The 20,991-nt window shown below is 45.9% G+C and overlaps 1 protein-coding gene across 2 annotated transcripts in view; it reads left to right on the plus strand.

The window, feature by feature from the left end:
* Nucleotides 1-20,991, plus strand: part of MCCC2 (methylcrotonoyl-CoA carboxylase 2) — a 137,684-nt gene that overhangs the window by 85,156 nt on the left and 31,537 nt on the right. For both annotated transcript variants that reach the window (XM_029574605.1, XM_029574594.1), the window contains exon 12: nt 3,580-3,656. In XM_029574605.1, coding sequence (XP_029430465.1) covers nt 3,580-3,656 — 77 coding nt within the window. The remainder of the gene's footprint in view (nt 1-3,579; nt 3,657-20,991) is intronic.

The following is a 20,991-nucleotide window of genomic DNA, read 5'->3' on the forward strand; positions in this document are numbered from 1 at the left end:
AGTGGTCCAGGTTTTAGAAAATTTGAGATGGATAATCAGTTCTGCAAGAGTCTGTTTAGTCCTTGGAATATCTGGGTGCTCGGTTTGATAAGGAGGAGGGTTAAGTGTACTTGATGGCAGAAAGTGTAATCAAAATTGTGCAACAAGTGCAGAAGTTCTAGGCTCGATGGAAGCCTCGTTGGATCTAGTGGCCAGGGCCCACATGAGACCAAGTCTTTCTTGTCTCGATAGTCATCCCATTCTCAGGAGTATGAATGCTGCCATCTTTTGCCAAGGCCGATGAAGGATAGTCGTCTTTGGTAGATGAACCCTCAAAATCAGAGAAAATTCTTTTTCACTCAACGCACAATTAAGCTCTGGAATTCGTTGCCAGAGGATGTGGTTAGTGCAGTTAGTGTAGCTGGGCTTAAAAAAGGTTTGGATAAGTTCTTGGAGGAGAAGTCCATTAACTGCTATTAATCAAGTTGACTTAGGGAATGGCCTCTGCTATTACTGGCATCAGTAGCATGGGATCTTCTTAGTGTTTGGGTACTTGCCAGGTTCTTGTGGCCTGGTTTGGCCTCTGTTGGAAACAGGATGCTGGGCTTGATGGACCCTTGGTCTGACTCAGCATGCCAATTTCTTATGTTCTTATCTTTTGAGGGGTGTGAGTTTGGATCCTCTCTCATGAATCCTACTCATAAGAGACAAGAGTCCAGCCTGAAGTCTGTTCTCTGGCTACCCCAAGACCACTCACAGTGCTACACTGTCCTCTTCAACTCCAGGACTCTTGAGGACTCCTGGTCCAGGGTCCAATCATCATGGGGGGGGGGTGTGTGTGTACACAACTGAGGATGAAGGATTACTCTTCTACAGTAAAAATGACAAGAAGTGGGGTTGCACCTTATAGACTAACCAGTTTATTGAGGCATGAGCTTTGAGTCATTGAGTCCACTTCGGTAATTTACACTCTTTTGAAAGCCCATAAGCTCCATTTCTTTGGCTTATGTTCGTATCTGGTGTTTCTTTGAAACTAGCTATAAGGAATGGTTGATTTCTACTTAGGCTAAAATAGAAGGGATATCGGACTGCTTTCTCCAGCGGGTTCAAGTAGTTGCCATCTCTTGTTTCAGGGGTAGAGTTCAAGGGCTTTCGGTTGCTTCCCATCCAGATGTGTCCCATTTTATTAGAAGAGTAAAAAGACTGCGGCCAACTTTTAGGCCAGTAGTTCCTCAGTAGGATCTCAACTTGATCCTGAAAGTACTAGTGTTACCTTCCTTTGAGCCTCTGAAACATGCTTTGGTTAAGGATCTTTCTTTAAAGATGGTTTTTCAGCAATCTGTTTTGCTCAGTGTATTTCTGAGTTTCAGGCTCTCTCCTGTAGGGATCCTTTTTTTAGTATTTGCATCAGGTTCGGTATCTCTTCATCCTGGACCTTCCTTTCTTCTGAAGGTGATGTCACTGTTTCATCTCAGTCAATCTGTTTCTTTACCCGTCCTCTCTAAAGAGGAATGTCAGGGAAGGAACAAATCTCTGAAATTTTTGGATGCCCACCAAGTTCTCATTAAAGATACAGTTTCTTCAGTATATTTGCTCAAAGACTATTAGACCCCCTAAGATTATTCAAACTCATTCTACTAGAGTCCAGTCTTCCTGGGCAGAAGCAGTGGCCATAACACTGGGTTCTTGCCAGGTTCTTATGGCCTGAATTGGCCACTGTTGGAAACAGGATGCTGGGCTTGATGGACCCTTGGTCTGACCCAGTATGGCATGTTCTTATGTTCTTATATTTGTAAGTTGGTGACTTGGTTGCTTCTTCATTTCTTTGCTAATCATTACAAATTAGATGTGATGGCTAAGAAGGACACAGTTTTTGGAGCAGGCATTGTCAGAATGGCCCTTACTTTCTTCCTCCCAAAATAGATGGGCTTTGGTACTTCACACTTGTCTGGACTGTTGTAGCAGGATGAAATGGAAGGAGAATTAGTATTACCTGTTAATTTTCTTTCCATGAATCCTGCTACACCAATCCAGGACCTTGCCTGGAAGTTAGGTCATAATAGGAGAGAAATGCTGATAATTTCAGATATCTGTCTTGTATATATTTATTATGGAGAGTAGTTCTTCTCTCTTCTGTTCACTTAACTGACATGTTTTATTCCTGTTTTTTTTTTTCTTCTCAGTGTGGATAGGTATTGTTCTCTAAGAGCTAAACATGAAACAACACATCTCACAGAAAATAAAAGAAGGTTATGCAAACTAATGATCCTAAGAAGACTAAAACCTCTATTAACAATTAACAATTTTCGCACAGTTCTACAAGCAATGCTATTCGCTAGCACAGATTATTGTAACTTCCTGCTGTTAGGACTACCTCAATCTACAATTCGGCCTCTGCAAATATTGCAAAATTCTGCTGCCAGAGTTTTGACAGGCAAAAAATAGAGTGACCATATTACAGGAACACTTGCTGAACTCCACTGGCTTCCAATTGAACAAAGAATACAATATAAAGCACTTTGTATAATCCATAAACTAATCCACGATGATAAAGCCGACTGGCTTAACACGGCACTGCACGTGCATGTACCACAAAGAAACATGAGATCTGCAAATAAAGCTCTACTAACTGTCCCCTCTGTCAAATCAGCACATCTCACGCAAGTAAGGGAAAGAGCACTGTCACTGGCTGGTCCTGTACTCTGGAATATCATGCCACTCGAAATAAGACTACAGACAAATCTGAAATTATTCAAAACTAATCTGAAAACCTGGCTTTTTTAAACAAGCATTTTATAAAGATAAAGAAAAGGAGAAAAATAGTTGAGCGATAAGGATGCACCAAGCTAGAAGTTTTTAGTAACCTCCATAAGCATATTAATGTTAAAATCAAACTGCCTAATTTGTTACTAGCAATCAGGTTTAATTTACACACCTAGTTTATTATTTTACATTGTTACCGTACTATGATGGCACACGAGTAATTTGTAATCTATACCACCCATATTTCTCTTTATCGTGCCCTTCTGTAAACCGTTGTGATGGTATTTAACTTAACGACGGTATAGAAAAATTTTTAAATAAATAAAATAAAATAAGAGGATCTTGTCTCCCATTTCTGAAGATTTATACAATTTAATATTTACAGTATGTCATGTTTATGATGTTTTTAATGCTTTGTCATTGGAATACTAGGTTTTTGCTTAGCTGTACCACTTCTAAATAGTGGTCATGATGTCATGGAGAAAGCTGTGTACTCTGCCTCCATTTGCTGGTAGGGGGATATAACCCACTCGTCTGGACTGGTTCAGCAGGACTCATGGCAAGAAAATTAACAGATAGTAACATTTTTCCATCCTTGGTGCTTTTTGGGTTCCTTCTCTGCCTTTTCTTTCTATGTCAAAGGGGGATCCATGTAAGCCGGGGCGCTCTTTAAAGCTGCTTCCTGATCAACTTGTGCCCAGAATGGGCATTGTTATTCAGAGCTGTATGTACGTCTCTCTTTTTGTGCACACTTAATGCTTCATTGAGATTATCACATTTCTCTGGGTCATTTTATAATGCTCAACTAAGTATTATCATTTTCTTTTTATTTTTAAGGATTTGCCAGAATATTTGGTTATCCAGTAGGAATTATTGGTAACAATGGAGTTCTTTTCTCAGAATCTGCAAAGAAGGCAAGTACAAGGGCTATTGGACTTCTATCTTCAGCTTTTAATTACAATTCCTTTGCATTTTCAGGAAAAATATTGAACCAGACTTTATTGAAAAACGCTCTGTCATTTTAAATTACCCATTGACTTGAGGATGCTTTGTGCGAATGACATGAATAACAAAATATACTTGGTCAATGCAGGAAACTTGATGTTCCCTGTACGTACCAGGATCAGTCCAGACACCTGGGTTGTGACTCCGCACCAGCAGATGGAGACAGAGCAAGACTTGTCGGGCACCCTCACATATAGTAAGGCACCACCCACAGCTCGCCAGTCTTTCTCTGTCTCCAGCAGATGGGGCAGGTTCACCCACAGGCTCTGAGGATCCCTGGGTAGTTGTTTAGCTAGTCAGGGTTGTTGGATTTGGTTTAATTTGGTTTAATTGTTTGGATTGTAAAAAAAAAAAAAAAAAAAAGGAAAGTTATAGAACGGCTTCGCTTGTCCTGAAAGCCTCCCAGGGGGGTTGCGAGGTCCTGGGGGACTACCCCTCCCTGGTTGAGGCCGCTGCTGAGGGTTGAGGACCCGGCCTGTCTCTGGCAGCAGCGCCGGGGGTGACACCGGGGAGCCCGGTTCACTCACCCCCGCTGGACCGGACACTTCAGGACCAAGGTCAGCGGCAGGTAGCAAAAAAAAAAAAAAAAAAGGGGACTTTGTTTTTCTTTCTTGCCGTTTTCGCCGTCTGTGAGGTTGGCTTTGGTTTTCGCAGGGGGAGCGTTCCGCGGGCGGTTTTTTGAAATTTTTTTCTGGTCTCTTGGCGGCTTCGGTGGTCAGGGCCGGTGCGGTGCATGCCGAGGGGCGTTACAGACCGCGCGTGCAGATCGACGGGCTTTATTTTCCTGTCTATCGGGCGGTGAAGGGCCGTCCGAGGGCGGTCGGGGAGTTCGCGCTCGACCGCGATCGCCGCCGCGCGCTGCCCCTGAAGGGGAAGGCAGGGCCGGCCTGTTCCCGCTCAGCGCGGGAACGGCGGCCATTTTAGAGTCCGTAGGGGAGGCCACGCGGTGAAAAATGGCGGCATGCCGCCGGCGTTGTCTCCCCAGCGGCGGGACCCCGGGGGGGCTGCTTCCGCGGCGGTTGGGAGTCAGGAGGAGGCCTCCTCCGCTCCTGCGGCCTCGTTTTCGTCGGCGTTGTCTCCCCAGCGGCGGGACCCCGGGGGGGGTTCCCCCGCGGGGGGGCTGCTTCTGCGGCGGTTCGGAGTCAGGAGGAGGTCTCCTCCGATCCTGAGACCTCGGTTTTGTCGGCCCTCGCGGGGCTTGGAAGTAAAAAAAAAAAAAAAAAAAAAACATTTTTAAATAAATATTTAAATAAATATACGCTCAATGCGGAAGGGATCGTCGGTAAGGGGGTTCTGACAGTCTGTCTGATCCCCAGAAGAAGCGAGCGGGGGAGGGTACACGGAGACCCGTGGATCCGCTTAGCGAACGGCGCTCAGGCCGCGGGGCCCCCCGGGAGACCGACTCCAAATCGGCTTCATCCGGGGACGAAGACCCTGATTAGGGGTCCCGCGGGACGACGGTGCGCACGCGGATACGATCCACGCGGGGGAGGGTGCCCACCCCAAGGTGGTGCACTTGTTCCGGAAGGAGGAACTTGCACCGCTAACTCCGGCTATTTTTTCTTGGAAGTGGGTGTGGATGCCCCACCCATGGAGCCTAGAAAGGATTTACCAAGATGGACCCGGTGTTGTTGGGCCTGACAGGACCCGCGTTGGTTTTTCCGGTCCATTTTTTTCCGCTTCGGATATTCTCCTTCGCGAATGGGACACCCCGGAGTTGGGCTTCAAGGTTAGTAAAGCTATGGACAAGCTGTATCCGTTGCCGGAGGACGCGTTGGAATCCCCCCGTCTTCCGCGAGTGGACGCAGCGGTTTCGGCAGTCACTAAACGGTCGACGATTCCGGTGACGGGAGCCGCGGCGCTCCAGGATATCCAAGACAGAAAGCTGGAGTCTCAGCTCAGGAAAGTCTTTGAGGTTTCGGCTCTGGGCGCCCGGGCGGCTATGGGTAGTATTTGCCCTGAGAGCCGGCTTGCGCTGGGCTCAGGTTCTTCAGGCCAAGGCGAGCCTCTCGGGTGAGGAGGCGGAGCAAGCGGTCAACTTGGCGGCAGTTATTGCGTACAGCGCGAAGGCGATGCACGACCTTCTGCGGCCTTCGGCTAGAGCCATGGTCTCGGCAGTTTTCGGCACAACGTCTCCTGTGGCTCCGTGATTGGGCGGCGGATGGATCTTCCAAGGCACACCTAGGCTCGCTCCCTTCTAAGGGGAAGTTGTTATTTGGCAAACAACTGGGCGACCTGATGCAGTACTTTGGTGAAAACCGGGAGTACAAGTTACTGGAGGACAGATACAGGGCCCAGTCTTCGTTTTCCAATAGGTCCCGCGTTTGTGGGCCCAGGAAGTCGCCGCCACAGAGATTGTCGGGGGCCCCGTATCGATCTAGTTCCTCTTGTCGGTCGTCGTGGTCCCAGTCCGTTCGAGGAAGGACATTTGGACGGCATGGCGGTTCCTCGTTGGGGACCAGTCCGAAGCCCGGCTCCATTGGTTACACCGGAGGTAGGATCCAGGTTGGCGCGGTCGAAGCCCGGCTCCATTGGTTACACCGGAGGTAAGATCCAGGTTGGCGCGGTGCAGGAATCGGGCCAGGAGAATCACGGACCGGTGGGTCCTCAGCGTGATAAGACACGGTTACGCGTTACTTTTGGCTCGGGTTCCGGCGGACATAGTTCTGGTGTCCCCTTACAAGGCAGGCATCAAGCGTTGGCTGTCCGGGATACGTGGCGACGCCTAGAAGACCTGGGCGCGGTAGTTCCTGTGCATCCGGGTCAGCGTCATCTGGGCCGGTAGTCCATTTACTTCATAGTGCCAAAGAAGGAATCCTGGACCTCAAAGGAGTCAACAGATGTCTCCGCGTCCCTCGATTCCAAATGGAGACGATCCGCCCAGTCATAGCTTCGGTTCGACCAGGGGAATTCCTGGCGTCGCTGGATCTGACGGAGACTTACCTCACATCGGCATTCGACCGTGCCATCAGCAAACGCCCCTATTTGGACGATTGGCTGATTCGAGCCAAATCCGAAATGCAGTGCCGACTGGCAGTCGACAGAGTCCTGCACCTCTTGCGGTCGCTCGGATGGGTGGTCAATCTCGCAAAAATCCGGCTGTTCCCACCCAGACCCTGGATACTTGGGAGCACTGTTCGACACGAAGCAAGGCAGGGTGTTTTCTGTCCAAGGACCGGTCTGCAAGCTGCAGGGTCAGATACGCCGTCTCTTGTCCCTCCGGATTCCGCAGGGGTGCGATTACCTGATGGTGTTGGGATCAATGGCGTCAACGCTGGCGCTAGTCCCCTGGGCGTTCGCTCATCTACGTCCATTGCAATCCGCATTGCTCTCCCGCTGGCGGCAGGTGTCCGAGGAGTTTTTTACCTTCCCCTCCCGCTCACGGATCAGGTGAGGTCCAGTTTGCAGTGGGGGCTCTGCACCGACAATCTGACACGCGGAGTGTCCCTACTCATGCCCACCTGGATGGTAGTCACCACGGATGCCAGCTTCTCCGGCTGGGGAGCGATTTGCATGGGCCGCTCGGTGCAGGGACTGTGGTCCAAAGCTCAATCACAGTGGTCCATCAACTGCTTGGAGACCAGAGTGGTCACGTTGGTGCTCCAGTCGTTCCTCCCATTGCTCCGAGGGACTTCGGTCAGAGTGTTGTCGGACAATGCGACCACAGTGGCGTGTATCAATCGCCAGGGAGGTACGAGGAGCCAAGCGGTGGCGGAGCAGGCGCGGCTGCTCATGCTTTGGGCGGAGAGGAACCTCAGCAACATCACGGCGTCCCACATCGCCGGAGTGGACAATGTCCAAGCGGATTTCCTCAGTCGGCATCGATTGGATCCAGGGGAGTGCGTGCTGCCGGAGGTGGCTTACCGTCTAATTTGCAAACGGTGTAGAACACCACACTTGGATTTGATGGCCACCGCTCAGAACACCAAGGCTCCGCGATTCGTCAGTCGACGGAGAGAACGAGGAGCCAAAGGGGTAGATACTCTGGTACTCCCTTGGCCCACGGACGTTCTCATATATGTGTTCCCTCCATGGCCTCTGATCGGCAAGGTCCTTCGTCGAATAGAGTCGCCTCCAGAGGTGATGATGGTGGCGCCGGAGTGGCCACGACGGCCTTGGTTCGCGGACCTCTTGCTCTTGGCAAAGGAGGCTCCTCTCCGTTTTCGAGGGGAAGCGGCTCTCCTGCGGCAGGGTCAGAGGACGCGGCTCACTTCGGTCTCGCGGCGTGGTTTTTGAGAGGAAACGTTTGCAGTTTAAGGGATATTCGGCTGCGGTGGTAGCTACCTTGCTGAGTTCTCGATAACGGTCTACCTCGTTTGCATATGTCCGGGTTTGGGCAGTGTTCCAAGATTAGTGTAGATCGCGTGAGGTGAATCCGGTGTTACCATCCGTACTGGATGTCCTCGCTTTTCTTCCGGCGGGGCTTGCTACGGACCTATCATGCAGCACCCTCCACGTGCATGTAGCGGCGCTTGGCTGTCTCAGAGGTAAGGTGCAAGGTAAGTCGCTGGCTCATCATCCAGACGAGGCGCGCTTTCTTCGGGAAGCTAAGCATCTGCGGCCTCCGTTGCGGCATCCTGGTCCTTCCTGGACTCTTAATTGGTGCTCACTGCGCGGTGCTCGTCGCCTTTTGAGCCCTTCAGGAGAGCGACTCTACAAGATCTGACCCTTCAGGCGGTTTTTTCTTGTGGCGATGGCTTCGGCGAGACGAGTTTCGGAGTTGCAGGCATTGTCTTGTCGAGAACCGTTCTCACGCTTCTCTGCCTCTGTGGTGTCCGCGTTTCATTTGAACCAGACCATTGAATTGCCTGCCTTTCCTGAGGACATGCGATGTTGCAGAAACTTGATGTTCGCAGAGTTCTGCTCCGTTATCTGGAGGTAACGAATCCATTTCGGGTTTTCGGACCCTCCCTTTTGTGTTCGGGTCCAAAGCAGAGTGGCGCTGCTTCTCGAGCATCGATTGCTCGGTGGTTGAAGGAAGCTATTTCTTCTGCGTACCTATTGCATGGTAAGTCTGTCCCGGTGGGCCTCCGCGCCCACTCGATGCCAGCTCAGACCACCTCGTGGGCGGAATCTTCGTATGTGTCGCCGCAGCAGTTTTGCAGGGTGGCAACTTGGAAGTCGTTGCATACCTTTACGCGACACTATCGGCTGGATGTTACGGACCTGGATTTCTGCGAGCGGGACTCTCTGGTTCCCGCCCTCGGTGGTTCAGCTCTGGTACATCCCAGGTGTCTGGACTGATCCTGGTACGTACAGGGAAAGGAAAATTAGTTTCTTACCTGATAATTTTCGTTCCTGTAGTACCAAGGATCAGTCCAGGCTCCCACCCAAGTCTGTTTTCAGATTTAAGAAGAGTCCGCTCGGTTGGTGTTCCATTGGTTTTTCAGTATCTGTTGTTGGTCCTCTGTTTCTGGAAGTTTTGATCCAGCTGGGGGCTTTGGTTGAATCGGCCCTAGTGTGGGGCGGTATAGTTAGATAGTTTGGTTTCATTGCTGTTTTTGCTTTGACATTCGTAAGACTGACGAGCTGTGGGTGGTGCCTTACTATATGTGAGGGTGCCCGACAAGTCTTGCTCTGTCTCCATCTGCTGGTGCGGAGTCACAACCCAGGTGTCTGGACTGATCCTTGGTACTACAGGAACGAAAATTATCAGGTAAGAAACTAATTTTCCTTTTTTATTCCGTTTTGTTTTGTTTTGTCTTGTCTGTGCTGTGCTTTTTTTCTGCATATTGGGGCTGTATTCTGCTTAGTCTGTCGGCTACAAGTTTATTTTATTTATTTATTTATTTATAGTTTTTTATATACCTCGGAACGTAATACACATCACCTCGGTTTACAGCAAACAGTAATTCAGCCAAAGGCTTTACAATGAACATCAGAGGAATAAGTAAAGTGCTAAATTAACAGAAAAACTAGAAGTATACATATCAAATATATATGAGTAATGAGAGGAATGGGAGTAGGTGGGAAAGGGCAAGGTAAGGCAGTATACAAGAATCAAGAGTAAGTTGAGAAGCGAAGTATGTAATTGCATAATTTACATCTTTCAGAGGAAGGCCTTTCGAAACAGCCAAGTTTTTAAGTTCTGCTTAAATTTTCGGTGGCAGGGTTCTTGGCGAAGATCCATGGGCATACTGTTCCACATTTTGGTTCCTGCTATAATGAGGGAACGTTTTTTAGTGGATGTAAGTTTGGTTAGTTTAGGAGAAGGGATCAGCAGTCTGGCCTTATGTTGAGATCTGATTGGACGGTTTGTTTTTTTTGAAATACAAGTGCTCGGGGAAACCATTGCATGTTTTGGTTGTAAATGGCCTTATGAATCAGAGTCATTGATTTGTAAATGATCCTGGATGCAACAGGTAGCCAGTGAAGTGATTGAAGCACAGGAGTGATGTGATCGTAGCGGTACGTGTTGGTGATGATGTGCGCCGCTGCATTTTGAAGCATTTGTAATGGCTGCAATGTGTTTTTTGGTAGGCCTAATAGCAAAGCATTGCAGTAGTCAAGTTTTGATAGAATTGTGGCTTGTAGAACCGTGCAGAAGTCGTATGGGTGTAGTAGAGGTCTAATACGCTTTAGTGTGTTAAGCTTAAAAAAATCCGCTTTTAACAGTGTTAGCGATGAATTTTTTAAAGGTAAAATTGTTGTCTAATATAACGCCAAGGCTGCGGACTTGTTGTGCCGCCGGAGGGTAGCCTTGGGGTAGGACTGTTGTATTCAGTGTGGAGTTGTTTGCAGGTGATATGAAGAGGAGTTCAGTCTTGTTAGTATTAATAGCTAGAAAGTTGTCGGTGAGGAGTTTTTTTATTTCAGTGAGGGCTGCATTCCAAGTGTTCAGAGCATTTGAAAGAGAGTTTTTTATAGGTATGAGAATCTGCACATCATCCGCGTAAATAAAGTGTTGGAAACCCAGTTTAGATAGAAGGCGGCATAATGGAGTGAGATAAATATTAAACAGCGTTGACGAAAGTGCAGATCCTTGGGGTACTCCTTGTGTGAGTGTTATCAAAATCCAAACCTGCAGTAATTTAGAAATAAAATTGAACTTTTTAACTCATTTTTATGTCCATAATCAAATAAATGCGGCTTATGGAAAGTGATGTTTGTTCAGTGTATTTCCCATTGAGAAACTGTTGGTCATTCTGATATGATTACACTGTTCTGCCCCACCTATAAGGTTATTTATGACTACAGATGGTTATCTGATTTAACTGATATCCTGCAATCTTAGTTCAGTAGTTTAAGTGAGCAAAAACTTACACTTCTGTGAGGAAGATAATCAGATTTATTATAGCAACATAATGGTTTATAAGGTATAATATGGTAGATAGTTTTATTTTAAGTTTTATAGCAAAGTACTGTTTTGAGAGTAAGCATAAATTCATGCATTATCTCCAAGTCAACCTGCACTTGTCAGATGCGACTCCAAACTAATTAACCCAACTGAAAAATTAATTAAGCCAGTTTTATCTCGCCCTTAGCTGTTAGCAAGTCATAGTCCTGCAGAAATCCAGAACCAGTTTCACAGCTTGGTGTGGGGGAATCCAGCAATACCCAGCAGGTAAATGACAGGTTACTCCACAATCTTAAGTAAAATAGAACCCAGAGGCCGCAGAACCAGGGTAAAGAATGTCAGCAGAAGCAGGGTAAAGAAGGACTTGACTTGCTAAGGGTCCGGCAGTATGACAAGGCAGCTGCACCAGGATTAACGGAGTAGGTTATGCTGAACAAGGAACTCAGTCTTAAAGCTTGCTAGTTCACAGGTGTAGTGAACTGCAAGAATTAAAAAGTTCTGTAAGGGTAGCAGTGAAGATCTAGGAAAAAGGTTTGCGGGAAAGATTCCGCAGTCTGTGTAATCCAGTCTTTTTCTGTGCTCAGGACTTCATTTCATATTCAGTTCCATACATCCAAACATCAGTCTTTTATTGGATGTCACCACTATCTGATGATTGGTTGGCTTTGAACATGACTTCTTCTAAGGCCGGATGTAAATGCATATTCCCACTGTTAATAATGAGGTTCATCAGCAGTCATTCATGAACAATACCCGTTTCATAGCTGGGTTCATAGCTACATACAAAGCTTTTCCACAAGGATATGCTTAGCAGTTTGTGTGTCTGGGGGTGTACTAGCAAGTTGTGAGGTATAGACAGACATTTGATAAGGAAGAACAATTGCAGTTTCTTCTCCTCTGCATGATTCACAGTATTGTATTAGGTTGCTGAGATCATCACATGACTGAAGACTCCATGTTTGTGTTTCTCAGGCCTGCACTTTGATTCAGTCTGTCAGCAAAAATGCAAGACCTTGTTCAATTGTGCACATGTTTTTAGGGTGACTGGCTTCTTCCCTACACACCCTGTATTTCAGCACTCTATACATCCCTTTGTAAATCTTCAGGGGTAAACAAACTAATTTCCTCGTGGGCTCCATTCCTCTTGGGTTTTCATGATATCCCTAATGAATATGCATGACATAGATGTACATACAATTGAAGCAGTGTGCATTTAGTTTATCTCATGCTTATTTATTAGGGAAATCCCGAAAACCCGAGCAGATGGGTATCCGCAAGTAATTACCTATCCGTCTCCATCCCTGTGGTTTCTTCAGAATAGCTAGCTGTATCCTTGCCATTTGAATTTCCTTTTGCTTTGTTAGCTGTTCCCAAGTTTTTGCCTCTAATATTTCAAAATAGACTTCTACTGCCAACTCTTCTGCCAGGGCCCTCTAGCCCGAGGCTTCCTGGTCCTCCAAAGTTGAAATTCATCCCCCTTGTACATTGCCACTTAAGTCTTGGCTGCTGCTTTCTGTCTTGATTTTACACTCTCATGCGTCAGAGTGTGTAACACTTGTTAGCTGTGCTTTGTCTTCCTGTGGTTTTGCCTCCTATCTCCCTTCCCTTCAGTTGCTCTGATTATATTATTGGCCTGTTCTAATCAGTACAATGTCCTGCTCGGTTTTACAGTTGACACCTTAAAAGCACATTGCAAGCTGCCTGCGTCGGGATAAAGACCGCACGGCCATTTTACCTGTTGGCTTTGCAGCAGTTCTGAAAGTGAAAGTGTGTGTGGACACTTGCACCTGCTTTTTGGGTGAGAAGAGTTGAAAAATGTCATCGGTGTGCGTGCGTATCTTCCCCTGGCCTAAGTATGCCCCCCTCTCAGTGCGGCTAACAAGCGCGCACATCGTGGAACAATGCACAGACCTTTGGCTGTATTGAGAGAGGACAAGTATCAGCTGATTAATACAGGGCAGTAAAGCTTTTGACTTATGTAACTTGCTTGAAAAATGTACTTTAAAAAAACCACAAAAAACTTTTATTCAGTTTGACATCTTTACATGCCAATCCTATAACAAGATAACATGTAATACTGAAACAAACAATATGGAGGAAAAAAATTCCATGAAGGAAAAACAGTAATGTTACAGCATTATACAATAGACCACAAACGAAAAAAAAAGAATAGGGGGGAGGAAAAGGATAAGAAGAGTGAGGGGAAAAAAAAAACTTGAAGTGCTGACATGATACACACCTGATAAACAAAATGATCAGCCTTTAAACAGTCTGTATCTAGGAAGCATTGAGTAGCTTATTCTTTCCATCTAAAAAACTTCTTAGCTGCTCTGGTTCAAAAAAACAAACATAACCCACGTTGTCAAACTTAACCAGGCACTTACAAGGTTATCTAAGACAAAATCTTGCACCTAAAGCAACAGTGACTTGTGGCAGAGCTAGGAAGAGTTTGTACCATTCTTGAGTAGATCTAGAAACATCTGGAAAAATCCAGACATTTTTGTCCTATAAACAGCTCCTTAGCTCTGTAAAAATAAGAACGAATTACTAAATTAAAATCCTGTACAAATTCAAGCATAATTAAAAGAAGAGCTCTTAAAGAAATATCTGACATAGGCAGCTCAGGTACAATTTCAGATCCTAAAGTTTCAGATGGCACATTAGAGAAGGCAAAAAAACATTTTTACAAATTGCAGGAAAAACATCTGTAATTAGTATAATCTCTGTAAAGTACTGCTTATAAGTAAATCATTCACAGAAACCCCTTGAGAGAGATGAGGAAAATTGACTTTTTTGACCTTACTGCATGTATGAGTCTTGTTTTGCCATTTAGCAGAAGCTCGGTGGCTTCCCCCCCCCCCCCCCCCCCCCCCGGCACTCCCAGCACCTATGGCTGAGGTTTCATTTGTCTTTATTGAATACCGGTCATTGTTATTGTTTCAGGGCTGTCCAGTCTGGGTGAGTGCCAGTTAAATTAGCCTTGCTCAGAAAAAGAAACCCAGCTGTCAACATGGGAATAATAAAGTGTGGATTGACTGAAAATCAAAACTTTCCACTTGTGACATTAACATTTGTAGGTCTTCAATGAACTGCTTCTTCTAGCCTCTTCAAAGGAATATTTTTCTATTTGTGAGCTGTCACGCTGTCCATCCTATAACTACAGTACTGCCTTAAATTCTCTCAAATTTAGGAGTGTTTGTTTTTTTTTTTAATCAAGTAATCAGTAATTTTTTTTATGGTACATCTGTCTGTATCATTCACAGTGTAATACATGATACTGGGAAGTAACTGGACAGAGCTGGGAACAAATGTCAGCATCTGATTAGTATGTGGTGGGTTCACAGATGCCCCACTGGCTACCACTATGAATCTGAACTAATATACCTGGCCCCTGGTCTCTAGATTGTTTACTTGAGCAGTCTTGTTTTTTGCCTAATGGTTCTCTTTCCTATAGGAAAATTGGTTCTTACCTGCTAATTTATGTTCTTGGAATACCATGGATCAGTCCAGACTCCTGGGATTATGCTTTCCTTCTAGCAAATCGAGACAGAGAAAGTTGCACTGGCATATAACCCAGAGTGCCACCTGCAGTCCTCCAGTATTGACCTGTACCCAAGCCAAGATTCACCACATAACAAACCTAACGAAATGCTAACAATGTCCCACAGACAAGCAGGGGGAAAAAAGGTAAAACCCACTTTGAAAGAACACTTTTCATTTCATAACTCCTCGCTTTATAACTCCAAACCAGGAGAACAAACTTGAAATCTTCACCACCTCTACAGCTTATATACATCAGCATGATCAGTATGGGGTATTCCAGGAATGAAAATTAGGTAAGAATCAATGTTCCTTTCCTGTTTATACCCAGATCAGTCCAGACTCCTGGGATGTACCTTAGCTTCCCTAACCAGGGTGGGTCTGGGAGAGTCCCACTCGAAGGACACTTTCACCAAACCTGCAGTCTCTGGGGCTTGGACATCCAAACGATAATGTCTAGAAAAAGTGTGCAACGACTTCTAGGTAGCTGCCTGTCAAATTTCTTGTGGCAACCCCAATTGACGCTCTGCCCAGGAAGTCACCTGAGACTTAACTAAGTGTGCCCTCAATCCGACGGCCTTTACAGATATAAGCCGAGCTTATTGCCTCTTTCAACCATCTTACTATCGTGGATTTCAAAAACCTTCTGTCCTCTCCTAGGACCGCTCCACATCACAAAGAGATGTTTGAACAACCTGAAACCATTGGTGACTTTGAGGTACCGTAATAAAGTTCTCTTCACATCCAACCAACATAATTCTCTAGCTTGTGGAGTTGACACCTTCAAATCCGGAAGCCCCACAGTCTGATTCAAATGGAAAGTGGACACCAGCTTTGGATGAAAAGAGGGTACCATCTTGGAGGCTTCTCAAGTGAGAGAGGCAGATGGAACTGCTCCGACAATGGGTACCATTGGGAAAGAAGGGACCGCTGCAGAGGCCTCATATGCACAAATGACCAAGGGACCAAGTCCAATATCGAGGCCATTGAGCCCAACACCTGAAGGTAATCCCAGCCCTGGGAACTACAGCTTCCAACAGCCTGCACACCTGCTTCTGCAGTTTGAGAATACGCTCATCCGAGAGTGTCGAATCGCACGCCCAAGAACTCTAGATCCTGAGACAGGGAGAGATGACTCTACGGCAGGTTCACCACCCATCCCAGGGACCTCAGTTGCTGGAGGACCTGAGCCACTGCCTGAGTACTAAGAATCTCCGACTTCGCCCGAATAAGCCAGTGGTTCAGATATGGATTAACCAAGATGCCCCTCTTCCTGAGAGCCACTGCCACAACCACCATCATTTTGGTGAACGTTCAAGGCATTGTCGCTAATCTGAATGGAAGGGCACAAAACTAGAAATGTTTCCCGAGGATCAAGAAGTGGAGAAACCGCTGGTGATCTGGGTGGATTGGAATGTGCGGGTATGCTTCGGACAAGTCCAGGGAAGCCAGGAACTTTCCCTTGTGCACTGCTGCAATCACTGAACGCAGAGTTTCTATTCAAAAACGGGGAAGCTTGAGAGCCATATTCACTTTCTTTAGATTCAAAATTGGATGGAAGAACCTCTTCTTTTTCAGAACCATGAAATATATGGAATACCTTCCTGTCCTTCGTTCCCACAACGGAACGGGAACTACAGCTCCCAGAGCTTGCAACTGGTCCATGGTTTCCTGAACCACCTCTATTGTCGAGTCCCGCAGTGGATGAGAGAATTCTAACACATAACTGCCTTTTATGATGCTGAGAACCCAGAAGTCCGACGTGACCTTGGCCCACTCCTCGTAAAATAGAGCCAGACAACCTTCAATCAGAGGAAGAGTGGAGCGGACTGGCCTTGCTTCATTGGGAAGACTTGGCTCCACCAGAGCCCTGACCGAGGCTGTCTCTGCCTGCTGCCTCGAATGGACTGATTCCAGGCCTACTGCTGCCTCCCAGCAATTTACCTCTGAGCTCCCGCTGAAGTCCTATTCGGCCAAAACCACCTGTTTGATCGAAACCGGGGCCGCCCAGAAAAGGAACTCCTGTTTCCTCTGGGCTTATCCTCTGAAAGCCTGAGATGCTTCATGAGCTCCTCCAAGAATTCCCCAAACAGAAGCTTGCCCTTGAAAGGTAATGCCCTTAAACAAGTCTTAGATCAAACATCCGCTGACCAGTTCCTTGGCCAAAGGAGCCTCCTGGCTGATACCGCAGACATCATCACTCTGGAAGACATTCTAATGATGTCATACAGATAATCCGCTACATAAACTGCTGTCGCTTCCAGGTATTCCGCTTGCTTAGCCTCAGACGGAGATAGCAGTCTCGTCTGTAATTGCTGAACCCAGCTACTGTACCCAGCAGCCCAAATGCCCGGAGCTGACATCTCAAATATCTTCTTGAGATAAATCCCCAACTTTCTATCCTGCACATCCTTCAGCACCACAGGAATAGTGGCCTTTTTAGTGATCACAGACACCGATGCGTCCACCTTAGGATCGCCAACAACTCCAGCATGTCCTCAAGCAACGGATACAACTTCGCCATCGCCTGGTCTACGTTGAGGCCCGTCTCAGGGGTATCCCACTCCCTGATGACAAGTTTTGTCACAGATTTATGAAAAGGGAAAGGCTTTTGCTGGACCCCTCAGGCCATCCATGACCGGGTCCACACCCTCCGGGTCAGATTCCTCTTGAGGAACTTTGATCCCAAGCTCCTCCAGAATTTGAGGAATTAAGGGCCACAACTCTTCCTTCTGGAGTAAATGCACCATCCCCTTCAGCCATGGGCATCTGATTCAACTATCTGGGTCCGGAGCATCCAGGTTAATATCTGGTTCAGCCAGATCGCTGCTGAGCCCAGAAGGGTGCGGAGGTCTGGAAACCTGTGGAGCCCCATCTGACTCCTCAGGGTCTATATCTGGACTACCAGGCATGTCCTCAGCCTGAGAACCCTAGTCGCCTTATGCAGAACCTGACTCCCAGAACCGGCAGGCCTTGGAATCCCCGGCTTCTGAGCATGGTCTGGCTGCCTGGCTGCTGCCGTTCACGCCAAATATGCCTCATGTAACAGGTCCGGTGGGGGAGGGGGGGCACTGACTTGTCAGGTGCTCCCACGCTCTATCTCGCTCTTGGCTGCCGCTGATGCGGCCTCAGGCAGTCCTGATTCGCCCTCCCCTCTGGAGAGGCAGCGGGAGCACAGACCAGCACACGATAATCGCCCGCATGCTTGCATATCATCACATGAGCAGCAGAACTGCCATGTGACATGCAAACATGAAGTGCTCAGACCACCACGCGGCCCGACCATGTGGCAAACCACAGCACTGCTGTGCCACGCGGCCAACATCGCCGCTCAGCAAACCTCTCGCAGCCCTGCCAAAGTCTAGTGCAGCCTTCCTGGCCGCTAAAAACCTCGCCACCCCTGAGCTAAAAGGTTTGGGGTTTTTTGGTTTAAACGTTACTGAAAAGAAAAAGCAAAGAAACAATAACTACTTCCCTGACAGAAGAGCTGCTGCTGGGCTTCAAGTTGTTCTTGGGGGGGGGGGGGGGAACCTGACCCACCCACCAGCTATACACCACCCTGGGCGGCGAAAGAACAAGACAAACCAAGGGTCCCTGACCCCTTGCTCGTGCTCCTTCTTTTTTTTTTTTTGCCAGACTGCAGGGATTGCACTTCTGCCATCTGCTGGAGACAGAGAAATACTGGAGGACTGCAGGTGGCACTCTTAATTACATGCCTATGCCAGTGCCAGTGAAACAAACTCTGTCTCCATCTACTGGAAGGGAGGCATGATAATCCCTGGAGTCTGGACTGATCCGGGTATGAACAGGAATCCTGTTTACTCCAGTTCACATCCATGCTGATTGGTTTCCATAGCTATGTTATAATGTATATTCTATTTATCATTGATTTATACCCCGTAGGCTGATTATTATCTCAAAATGGTGAATGCCACCTTTGGTGATTTTTTTTTTTTTTTGTAAAGGCAGATAAATTTTAATAATACCAATGATAATAGGCAATTCAGATGTACTCACTATTGTGGTGGTGGTGGTGGGGTTAATTTTGCAATAGCCCGCATAGATTTGCAGGTTGTTACATGCACAAATTACCCCTCTTTTCAAAGCAAATTTATGCTTATAAGTTTGGTTTGAAAAATATCCCAGCAAAACTTACTGCATTTCCTTATATCAGCTAGCTAATTTGTGCAGGGAGATTTTGCAAGAAAATGATGCACATACTTTTCAAAATCGAAAAGGTATGCATGTAAATCCAAATTACTTACTTTCAGAGATGTACAAAGACCCCGATATCAATGCGTTCCATGTTCATGTTAACCATCGTTTCAGCTGAGGCTATCAGGTCCCCTGATGCAGCTTCAGCCAAAACATGATAGCTTCAGCTGAAACATCGATGGTTAACATCAACATGGATCACATCGATGTCGGGGTCTTTGAACATCTCTGAAAGTAATTTTACAATAGAAGAAATTTAAGCCATCTTACTGGAATATGAAAATAATTACAGTTTGGATGGATTTTCGCTGATGCGTCCATTGGGACATTGAAACTGTTTTTGGTGATACATGTTTTTACATGGAAAAGTTTTTCAATAGTGATGTATTTATGCTTTCACTAAAAATACAAAGAAGAATTTGGACAGTAAGGCACATGATGGTCAGGACATAGGGTCAAGAATATAAATATAACTTATGACTGGTCCATTTGATACCCTTTAATTCAATTCAAAAAAATTTTTTTTTCCGAGTGGCAGTTTTGCATCATAAATGAAAAGTTGATTCTGTTTTTTATATTGATGTAAAACATTTTTTGCTTCCACTGTTTTTGGATAGTCTACCAGTTTTTCTTTTTGTTAACCAGTCATCAAGGCTTCAACCCTGGTACTGTCCATTCAGGCATCTTTCATATACATTCATAATTAAGTCATCTTAAACTCTCCATATTAGATTATTTTTTTATCTCACATTTACTTACATCATGCTTGGATTTGAAATGGCTGAGCAGTATTAAAGCTGCATCTCTTAAGAAGTTGCTTCCATGTCATTGCTTTGACTAATTGCTGCACTGCAATTCCACAAATCCCTATAGATGAAGAAGCATTTTGACTGATCTTGCTGCCCTTTCTGCTAGTTTTTTCTTTATACTATTCATCTTATTTTCATTGAAAAACGTCATGAGAAAAAAGCTTTTTAAAATGCCATGGTCATCTGGGATTCCTCTGGAAAATCTTAGTGCTTTTCACCTTTGCCCCAATATGGGTCTAGAATGTTTTTATAACATTTAGGGGGCAAAATAGGAGTTTCTATATGCCCTGTGATTTTTTGTTTTGCCCTGGGACTTTTGTTTTCCCCAGTTAGACCTCCTTTCCCTTGCAGTTCTTGAACTGATAGGCAGCCTAACTCCTGCTTGCAGATTTTAGCAGCTTGGACTAAACTAGTTAACATGTTGCATATCTCAAAGTAATGCTTAAAATGTATAACTCCCTCCCCCAGTTTCAAGTACAACAGTACCTTGAGCTAATTAGCCCAGTACCTTGGGCTAATTGGTTATTTAATACTAGATCTCGGAGGGACTAGCCCAGAACTTACAAGAACTCTAGTCTTGGCTGGCAGTGCAGAACCATGTCTGTGCCAAGACCCTGTCCCAGTTGTACACATCCTTGAAAGGGCAGCCTTGGGTAATTGATTATAAAATACTAGCGCTAGTGAGGACTAGCCTAGAACTTACAAGAACTCTCTAGTCTTAGCTGATAGTGTAGAGGTACCATAACTGTGCAAAGGCTTTGTCCTAGTTGTACTCATCCTTGTGGGGAAGTCTATTCTGAACCTCCCATGGTACTAAATAAGTACAGTGGATTTTGTTTAGTGTTAACTGTATGAATCCTTGTTGTTGTTTTACCTGCTGGCTGCTTACAAATTATATCTTTTTTTTTTTTCTGTTCATTGCTCCTAGTGTTCATTAATAAAATTTTTAGTTTGTTAGCTCTATCTCTATGACTGACTGATGATACTGGTATTTTTTTGTATATTTGGGCTGTAGTTACATTTCTAGGAACTGTGACCCTTGTGGGATCTGTGTTCCTAGAAACCACCAGGGTGTAGCTTGCCCAGAAGCAAGTTCAGCAGCATGTGTGCAGGTGTAAGCAGGCCTGAGCTGTGCTTGGGAGGTCCCTCCAAGTGTCCTCAGGGTTAACAATATGTGGGTTTTAGGGATAGCACTAAGATGTTATGTAATAGCTTAAATTAATTAATTTTATTGATTAATGAACTCTTTAATTTATAGAAATATTTGTTTTTGAAGGAGATGACATTTTATGAAAGGTTTGTAAAGAAAAGAGAAAAAAATGTTTATAGCCCTGAAATGAATGTTTGGCAAATGATGCTTTGAAATATAATGATAAATTTTGA

This window comes from Rhinatrema bivittatum, chromosome 1 (assembly GCF_901001135.1).
Source record: "Rhinatrema bivittatum chromosome 1, aRhiBiv1.1, whole genome shotgun sequence".
Classification (NCBI taxonomy): Eukaryota; Metazoa; Chordata; class Amphibia; order Gymnophiona; family Rhinatrematidae; genus Rhinatrema; species Rhinatrema bivittatum.